This window comes from Carettochelys insculpta, chromosome 1, assembly GCF_033958435.1.
Source record: "Carettochelys insculpta isolate YL-2023 chromosome 1, ASM3395843v1, whole genome shotgun sequence".
Taxonomy (NCBI): Eukaryota; Metazoa; Chordata; order Testudines; family Carettochelyidae; genus Carettochelys; species Carettochelys insculpta.
The window spans coordinates 3,717,485-3,727,623 of record NC_134137.1 but is presented as its reverse complement, the minus strand read 5'-3'; the positions used below and the strand labels follow the sequence as shown (position 1 = coordinate 3,727,623).

The following is a 10,139-nucleotide window of genomic DNA, read 5'->3' as shown; positions in this document are numbered from 1 at the left end:
TGAAAGCAGCAGCAGTGATGTCCAGAGCGCTGACCCTTTTGAAGTGCTGTGACTGCACTGCTGAGCTACTACCTGTGGCTGTGAGAGTGGGGAGGGGAGCCCAGCTGCAGTCCGGGCAGTGCTGAGGTCTGAACACCACAGGCCTCGCCCCTTCCACCCTTGACCCTGATCCTTCCTGGGGTGGAGCCGGGCCCCTCCTCCCACCAGGGCTCATGGTGGCTGTCGCCCTGCTGGGTAACGCGTTTTCATTTATCAGTGTTGTACGGGCCGAGTTTGAAGAGTTGAATGTTCCCTCGGTATCGTGTTGGAAGACACAGTAAGTACGAATGCAGCTCGTCTTTCTTTGTCCACCGATTCATATGTTCCAAGGTTGGATGGGACCAATACATCATCCAGTCTGATCTCACAAAATACAGGCCTTCACTGGGACTTTGCATCGTAGAATCATAGACCCCCCCCGACGCACCCTGGTGGAGACGGATGAGTGGGCAGCTGCTCCAACCCCCTGCCAAGATACAGGAGCTGATGTTTCTGTGCCATCCAAGACAGACAACTGTCTGGACTTCTGCTTATACTCTGCATTGAAAGATCTTCCCCTGTCTCCTGAGGCCTTTCTTCTACTTCCCGTCTCTCCCTACAGCTTGGAAGATTTCCCTTCCATTGCATCCGAGTCTCCTCCAACTGAGGTTGAACCACTTGCATCTTGTCCTGGGCTGTTTACTTCAGCTACCCGAACATTGCTGCCGCATTCTCCCTCAATGTCTCCCCAAACTACACTTCAGCTTTTGCTCTTGCTGCTTTTGCTTCTTTCCTTTGATCATCCTGGTCCCTTCCCTCTGGATCCTTTCCTGTTTCTCAACAAAATGTGGCCCCCAGTCCTCCACACTTTCTGTTTCCCACATGCCCTGGACTGAGGGTAAAATCCTGCCCTGGCTTCATCTCACCACTGCCTTGTTGATGCATCTAAGGGTTCTAGCCATCTCTTTAGCCCCAGAATCACACTGAGGCTACGTCTACACGTGCACCCAACTTCGAAATAGCTTATTTCGATGTTGCGACATCGAAATAGGCTATTTCGATGAATAACGTCTACACGTCCTCCAGGGCTGGCAACGTCGATGTTCAACTTCGACGTTGCTCAGCCCAACATCGAAATAGGCACAGCGAGGGAACGTCTACACGCCAAAGTAGCACACATCGAAATAAGGGAGCCAGGCACAGCTGCAGACAGGGTCACGGGGCGGACTCAACAGCAAGTCGCTCCCTTAAAGGGCCCCTCCCAGACACACTTTCATTAAACAGTGCAAGATACACAGAGCCAACAACTAGTTGCAGACCCTGTATATGCAGCACGGACCCCCAGCTGCAGCAGCAGCAGCCAGAAGCCCTGGGCTAAGGGCTGCTGCCCACGGTGACCACAGAGCCCCGCAAGGGCTGGAGAGAGAGTATCTCTCAACCCCCCAGCTGATGGCCACCATGGAGGACCCCGCTATTTCGATGTTGCGGGACGCGGATCGTCTACACGTCCCTACTTCGATGTTGAACGTCGAAGTAGGGCGCTATTCCCATCCGCTCATGGGGTTAGCGACTTCGACGTCTCGCCGCCTAACGTCGATTTCAACTTCGAAATAGCGCCCAACACGTGTAGACGTGACGGGCGCTATTTCGAAGTTACTGCCGCTACTTCGAAGTAGCGTGCACGTGTAGACGCAGCCTGAGAGCTCATAATGAACTGGGTGTCCACTCTGACCCTTACATCTTATTTGGGTTCCCTGTAATATGTAACACACTGTCCTAGTCTGAGTGTTAGGCCTCAATTCCCTGTTCCACAGGGGATAATTTTGCCATTGACTGTATGAAAAACTTTTATTTGCATGGGCCCCGCCCAGGACATGCTCCAGCTCAACAGGTGTGTCTGCCCTGGCTGCCTCGTTGCAAGCACTCCAAACCCTGTACCTACAGCTCTGTAAAGGGTGAGATCAGATGTATTTGTTGTATATAAACTCTGGTGCTGACTGGCATGTGCCTAGTTTTATTTATTTATTTATTTATATTTTTTCTAATCCCATATCTGCTTTTCTACTTATTCGTAATCTTGTCAAACCTTTCTTAAAATGAATCTTATTTAATTTATATTTTATTTTATTATAGAAAACAGAATTGCCCTGTATTGTCCTCTGTTTTTTGTTTGTTTTATTATGTTTTGCTAGTGGGATGGGTGGGGAGAATTTCCTAATACTTGATTCTTAATGAGATGTGTCATTAATCAGTGAGGTTGAAACTCTGGGGTTTGGAACCCTATGCAATTTTACCAAAATCCTTTTCTCCATCCAGTAATTGGAATATGTAAATTCTTTTTTCCAAACTAGTCCCCCTGTGAATGAGCCTAGGTATTAGTCAAGGCTCGTCACCCTCAGTGACAGTTAGATTGTGTATATTTAATAATCTCATAAACTAGTCTTACAGACCTTAGAGTTACTTTCACAATTTTCTTTGTATATTTTTTTCCTTATTCTTTTTCCTGGTCCTATGCTTTAAAGAGTTTGCCCTTTTGAAACATGAAGTAAGTACAGACACAACTGGCTAGGAAATATTCTCCCTCGGACCATGGAGATACAAAATATTCCACTTTTTCTTTTCCATCATGTATGATATGCCATTTTGTCTGTCTGTTTCACAAATTTATCATTCTCAGACATTTCAGCCTCTCTGCACATCAGCTTAGCGAATGAGGAGGTAGAGCTGCAAATAACCTTGTCCTTTCCCGGAGGTTTATTCTTGGTGGGGTTTTCCCTCCAGTCATGTACCTTGCCAAAGATTTGGGTTTTCCCCATTCTCAGACTGGGTGAATGGGGAACTCCCTATGGCACGGACTTTCACTACATTACAGAACAAAGAGGGTGATCATTGTCCACACTTGTGTATCTTGCTGGTGCCTTGTAGGATTATTGATCCACGGAGCACCATCAAAAATGGAATTGTTATTATGAGGATAAGATTCTCATAATTCATAACTCTGAATGATGAAAATATCTTTCGGTGTGTGAAGAGTCACCAATATGTTTAATTCATAAGAATAACCTCCACTTGTGCATGCAGTGTTTTATATTCACATTGTCTCCCAATTCAGGCTTTTATACAGCTGTCATCGCTCTAAACCCTGGGCAACGGCAGAAAGTTGGGTGAATGTACAGACGTGCAAGAGACACCATTCTGCATCAAACTTGGACAGCTTCTCTCTTACTCTATGCCAGATTCCAACATCTCACAATTCATCAACCCCTCCACCTTCATCCTTCTGGGCTTTCCTGGCCTGGAGATGGCCCATGTTTGGATTTCCATCCCCTTCTGTGCCATGTACACCATAGCCATCTTGGGGAACTTTGCCATCATATACATTGTGAAGACAGAGCCAAGCCTCCATGCTCCCATGTACTATTTCCTCTGCATGTTGGCCGTCACCGACCTGGTCCTCTGCACTTCCATCCTGCCCAAAACTCTGAGCATCTTTTGGTTCAATTCCAGAGAGATCAGTTTCAGTTCCTGCCTCACACAGCTGTACTTCATTCATGCCTTCTTCATGACTGAGTCTGGGATTTTTGTGGTGATGGCTTTGGATCGGTACATAGCAATCTGCAATCCCCTGAGACATTCCACCATCCTGACAAACCATGCTGTGGCCATGATCGGCCTAGCTGTAGTGCTGCGTGGTGGTATCATTATACTGCCCTATCTTCTGCTGGCGAGGCAGTGGCCATATTGCAGAACCAACATCATCCCCCACACACACTGTGAGCACATGGCAGTGGTGAAGCTGGCCTGTTCTGACATCCGTGTTAGTAGTTACTATGGGCTCTTTGTGGTATTCTGTGTGACTGGCCTGGATGTGATTTGTATCATTATATCCTATACCCAGATCCTCAGGGCCATCTTCAATCTCCCCACAAAGGATGCCCGTCTCAAGACTTTTGGGACCTGTGGCTCCCACCTCTGTGCCATATTAGCCTTTTACATCCCACGTCTCTTCACCTCACTCACGTCCCGGTTTGGAGAGAATTTACCCCAGCATTTTCATATTCTCAGCGCCAATATGTACCTCCTGCTGCCCCCAACACTCAACCCCATCATCTACGGCGTGAAGACCAAACAGATACAGGACAGGCTGCATCGTGTCTTTACTCATTTCAGGGCCAAAATTTTCCCCTGGTGCTCTGACTCTCAGACTGAGCTTCATGGGGAGCAGAGAGGTAATACGGTGCTGGGCCCTCGCCCCTGAATCACCAACTGGGCAACAAAACATTGAATCCTTTCCTGACCCTGCTGGTCTGCATCAGCACGATCAGCTCACTAACTCATCAGGCTGCCACATTTCCTTTTGCTGGTGGTAACCAGACCTCTGAAGCTGTGCTACTTCTCTTCCCCTGAGGCTCTGCCCAGCTCTGTAACTTCCTTCAGGCCCCACCATTGGTGGCGGAAACATGAGGGTGGGAGCTGGGGCCACAGCACCCCTGTCTTGTAGCAGTTTCCATTCTACATGTAGTTTCCAGATTGGTTCAACAACTCTCACACCCCCACTACAAAATTGTTCTATTACCCCTGCCACCCTCTCCCCACAGGTCCACCATTTCCCCCAAAGCCCTGCCCCAACACTCTCTCCTCCCAAGCTCCAGCCCCCTCCATTCCCAAATGATACTTGGAGCTGTTGCTGCTGGTCACAGTGGAGTGGAACCAGTAGCACTGCTTCCGCCCGCCAGCCCCACACCAGCCATGCCCCATGTTCCCTTGAGGTGGGGCTGAGCGGCTGAGTGGAATGGAGTGGAGAAGCATGTAGCTAATAACACCTCCACTGGGCCCCATGCTGCCCAGGCTCCATGTCCCTCTGAATCATGCTCCCGCACAAAATGTGGGGCCTGGGACAAATACCCCAAACTATCCCATACATCAGCCAGGTGTAGTGTTATAAGCTTCAGTGATATGACACGAGTGTCCAGGATGGACATGAATGGAATCCAGAACCCAACCGTGTTCAACACCTCCCCAGAGTTCAAGCTCAAAGGTGCCTGAGATGCAAGGAAGCTATGTTCCTTTGGGATTTGCCATGAAGAGTTTGACAATCACTGCCAGGACAAATGGCTCCCACATACAGTAGCAAAAGCTCTGCTGATCCAGTGACGGTCATGATGCTCAGGTCCAACAAAGAGTACAGGTGACTGTCACTGAACAAGGAAAGAGAGAGTGTCACGTACTGCATGTGCAATGGGTAGCAGGGAAAATTCTCCTTCCTTCCCCTTTGCTCTGTACTTTGGTTCACTTTGCTCCTGTGGTGCAGACCAGAATGCAGTCTTTTTCAGCACATGGACTTAGATGACATATCAAAATACAGCAGGTCTCAGAGAGCTCTAGTTGAGTAGATATTTTGCTGAGAGACTTTGTTTTTGAAAACAGCACCCTATCACCCCAAACACACCGCTTCTGTACAGTTGCAAGAAGTCTTGTGCAAAGTACCTCCCAGGAATTAGTGATATAAAACATTTGGGCTTGCTGAATACGAGGCTCCTGTCTGAGTGCAGGTCTCATTTTTTTCTTTTTGGAAGTTGCAAATGTTGATGATCTGCATTTGCAATGTGTTTGCTCTTATGGGGATTACTACAAGTTCATGTACATGGAGGCAGGACAGCACCTTGTGCATGTACTATTCAAGTGGATGGTGCATCAGTGAATGCAATGGGCCAAAGAAGAAATGTATCTCCACTCATGAGCTTTCCTGGGGCAGTTCCTGCCAGATTATGGGTTACAACCCCTGCTTTGGCTCATGAGGGGGGAAAACCATATTCGGACACAGGCTGGCTAACCTAGTGAGGAGGGCTTTAAACTAGGTTCGACGGGGCAGGGGAGCAAAGCCTGCAGGTAAGTGGAGAGCATGGATACCTGGGAGATTAACTTGAAATGGGAGGGAGTATGGGCTACACTGGGAGAGTAAAAAGAGGGCCAGGGCAAAACTGGGAGGCAAGACCAAATCAATGTCTGAGATGCCTATATACAAATGCAAGAAGTATGGGAAATAAACAAGAAGAATTGGAAGTACTAATAAATGAATACAACTATGATATCGTTGGCATCACAGAAACTTGGTGGGATAATATGCATGATTGGAATGTTGGTATTGAAGAGTACAGCCTACTTAGGGAGGACAGACAGGGAAAGAAGGGAGGAGGTGTTGCCTTGTATATTAAAAATGTACAAACTTGGACAGAGGTGGAGATGGACGTAGGAGATAGACGGGTTGAAAGTCTCTGGGTTAGACTCAGAGGAGTGAAAAACAAGGATGAGGTCCTACTAGGAGTCTACTACAGGCCCCCGAGCCAGATGGAAGAGGTGGATGAGGCTTTCTTTAAACAGCTAACAAAATCATCCAGGGCCCAGAAATTGGTGGTGATGGGGACTTCAACTATCCAGGTATATGTTGGGAAACTAATACAGCAGGGGACAGACTGTCCAATAAATTCTTGGATTGCATTGCAGACAACTTTTTATTCCAAAAGGTTGAAAAAGCTACTGGGGGAAGCTGTTCTAGATTTAATTTTAACAAATAGGGAGGAAATTATTGAGAATTTGAAAGTGGAGGGATGCTTGGGTGAAAGTGATCATGAAATCATAGAGTTCACAATTTTAAGGAAGGGTCGAAGGGAAAATAGTACAATAGAGATAATGGATTTCAGGAAGGCAGATTTTGGTAAACTCAGACAGCTGGTAGGTAAGGTCCCATGGGAAGCTAAACTGAGGGGGAAAACGGCTGAGGAGAGTTGGCAGTTTTTCAAAGGGACATTATTAAGGGCCCAAAAGGAAGCTATCCCACTGCGTAGGAAAGATAGAAAACATAGCAAAAGACTGCCTTGGCTTAACCAGGAGATCTTGCATGATCTCAAACTAAAAAAGGAATCGTATAAGAAATGGAAACTAGGACAAATTACAAAGGACAAATATAGGCAAACAACACGAGTGTGCAGGAGCAAGATTAGAAAGGCTAAGGCACAAAATGAGCTCAAACTAGCTACAAGCATAAAGGGAAACAAGAAGGCTTTTTACAAATACATTGGTAACAAGAGGAAGAACAAGGAGAGGGTAGGGCCATTGGTCAGTGATGAGGGAGAAACAGTAACAGGGAATTTGGAAATGGCAGAGATGTTTAATGATTTCTTTGTTTTGGTCCTCGCTGAGGAATCTGAAGGAATGCCTGACACAGAGAATGCTAGTGAAAAAGGGGTAGGTTTAAAAGTTGAAATAAGAAAAGAACAAATTAAAATTTACTTAGAAAAATTAGATGTCTGCAAAGCACCAGGGCCTGATGAAATGCATCCTAGAATCCTCAAGGAGCTGATAGAAGAGGTATCTGAGACTTTAGCAATCATTTTTGGAAAATCATGGGAGACGGGAGAGATTCCAGAAGACTGGAAGAGGGCAAATATAGTGCCCATTTATAAAAAGGGGAACAAGAATAACCTGGGAAACTACAGGCCAGTCAGCTTAACTTCTGTGCCAACAATGACAATGGAGCAGGTAATTAAAGAAATCATCTGCAAGCAATTGGAAGGTGGTAAGGTGATAGGGAACAGCCAGCATGGCTTTGTTAAAAACAGATCATGTCACACCAATCTAGTAGCTTTCTTTGATAGAATAACGAGCCTTTTGGATAAGGGAGAAGCGGTGGATGTGGTATATCTAGACTTCAGTAAAGCATTTGACATGGTCTCACATAATATACTTATCAATAAACTATGCAAATACAACTTAGATGGGGCTACTATGAGGTGGGTGAACAACTGGCTGGATAACCATACCCAGAGAGTAGTTATTAATGGTTTTCAATCCTGCTGGAAAAGTATAACTAGTGGGGTTCCGCAGGGGTCCGTTTTAGGACCGGTTCTGTTCAATATCTTCATTAACGATTTAAATATTGACATAGAATGTACACTTATTAAGTCTGCAGATGAGACCAAGCTGGAAGGGGTGGCAACTTCTTTGGAGGATAGGGTCAGAATTCAAGAGGATCTGGATAAACTGGAGAAATGGTCTGAGGTAAACAGGATGAAGTTTAATAAGGACAAATGCAAAGTGTTCCACTTAGGAAGGAACAATCAGTGTCACACAGGACTGCCTAGGAATGAGTACAGCAGAAAGGGATCTAGGGGTTATAGTGGACCACAAGCTAAATATGAGTCCACAGTGTGATGCTGTTGCAAAAAAAGCAAACATGATTCTAGGATGCATTAACAGGTGTGTTGTGAACAAGACATGAGAAGTCATTCTCCCACTCTACTCTGCGCTGGTTAGGCCTCAGCTGGAGTATTGTGTCCAGTTCTGGGCACCGCAGTTCAGGAAGGATGTGGAGAAGTTGGAGAGGGTCCAGAGGAGAGCAATGAGAATGATCAAAGGTCTAGAGAACATGACCTATGAGGAAAGGCTGAAAGAATTGGGCTTGTTTAGTTTGAAAAAGAGAAGATTGAGGGGGGACATGATAGCAGTTTTCAGGTATCTAAAAGGGTGTCATAAGGCAGAGGGAGGGAACTTGTTCTTCCTTGCCTCTGAGGATAGAACAAGAGGCAATGGACTTAAACTGCAGCAGGGGAGGTTCAGGTTGGACATTAGGAAAAAGTTCCTAACTGTCAGGGTGATCAAACACTGGAACGAATTGCCAAGGGAGGTGGTAGAATCTCCATCACTGGAGATATTTAAGAAGAGGTTAGATAGGTGGCTTTTAGGGATGGTCTAGAAAGTGCTTGGTCCTGCCATGAGGGCAGGGGGCTGGACTCGATGGCCTCTCGAGGTCCCTTCCAGTCCTACTCTTCTATAATTCTATGATTCTATGAAATCATGCAAACCCGTATGACCAGCTCATGTTACACTGGACTCCATCTTGTGATTCTACCTTTGCACTAACTGTGCTGGAGATTTTGTTTGGGACAGGTAAGTTCCCTTCACATGGCAGAAGCTTTAAACATGATAGATGTCATCACCACTTTTCTCCAAACTCTCAAATGAAGGGTGGTTTCTCCATCCCTTGACATCTTCCAGTGAAAATCAGATGCCTGTCTAGAGGATGCTTTTGTCCAAACATCACTACTGCACCATACTTCCAGCCTGTGATATGCTGGGGGCTGTGGTCCGATTAGGTGATCTAATGGTCTCTTCTGAGCATAAAGTTCTCCAGCCTGTGCAAACCCAAGCATGGTCCACTGAGTAGTCACAGATATTTTCATGTGGAGTCTGCTCGATCCTGACTAGTAACACTGGGTGGGGAGTAATGCAGAGGCTCAGCTCAAACATTCAAAGGGTCTGGACAGGGGAAGGACATTACCCCTGCAGGGCACAGATGGGTGTGGGAGTGACATCAGAAAGGGCTTTAGCAGCACCTCAGCTTCTTGGTCAAAGGAGGCCAGGATGTGATGACATCCCAGAGACTCCATGACAACTGGCAGCTAAGAGAGACTGCAGGGTCAGGGCAATCTCATAGATCCTGTGACTTTGTAGCAGAGAATTTCCTTCTCGAGATCTCTCCTTACGGATGGACAAAGAATTCAAAAAGTTCATATATGTGAGCATGAGAAGGAGCCTCTGTGGAGGTTTAGCCTTTCCCACTACTGATTGTGTAACAGAACAGATGTGTCTGTAGCGTAGGTAAGAGCCACAGAGAGGTGTGATGTATATACAGCCTGATTCATATGGTTCTGCTGAAATTTGATGTGCAGAAAGTACTAGGTTAGGGTGGCAGGAATTTTTTTCCCAGCCTCGGTCATCATCCTTTCCAGTCACTGGGGACATTGGAACTTGTCTTTTCTGGTTTCCCTTTTCCTGTTACCTCCCACCACCGGAAAGGAGGTTGCTGCTTTCCAACCCTCCTTATGAGAGGCCTCACAAAGAGGTGGGGTCAGGTAAAGTGCTCTGGTGACTTGAGCCATCCCTTGGGCCATCTCGGGGGAAATCTCTCGCCTTTCTTCTCTGTCAGTTTACCTGAGGGCTTAGGAAGTGAAACAGGCAGTGGGGGTCATCTTCTCAAAACTGGTGCTGGATAAGCATTTAGCTACCTTACGTTGGTTCTGGGTCTTTAAATCACACCCTGTATGCAACCTGGGCCACACTCA

At 46.5% G+C, this 10,139-nt stretch overlaps 1 protein-coding gene across 1 annotated transcript; it reads left to right on the top strand.

Annotated features, from left to right (window-relative positions):
• The first annotated feature begins 3,188 nt into the window (after positions 1-3,188).
• LOC142002124 (olfactory receptor 52E4-like) lies at positions 3,189-4,276 on the top strand. The gene has a single exon (XM_074977967.1). It carries the CDS (start codon positions 3,248-3,250, stop codon positions 4,274-4,276), a length of 1,029 nt encoding a protein of 342 aa, XP_074834068.1. The 5' UTR covers positions 3,189-3,247.
• The last annotated feature ends 5,863 nt before the right edge of the window (positions 4,277-10,139 follow it).

Coding starts and splice junctions, on each gene's coding strand:
- LOC142002124 (XM_074977967.1), top strand. CDS start 3,248: ATGCCAGATTCCAACATCTCACAATTCATCAACCCCTCCACCTTCATC.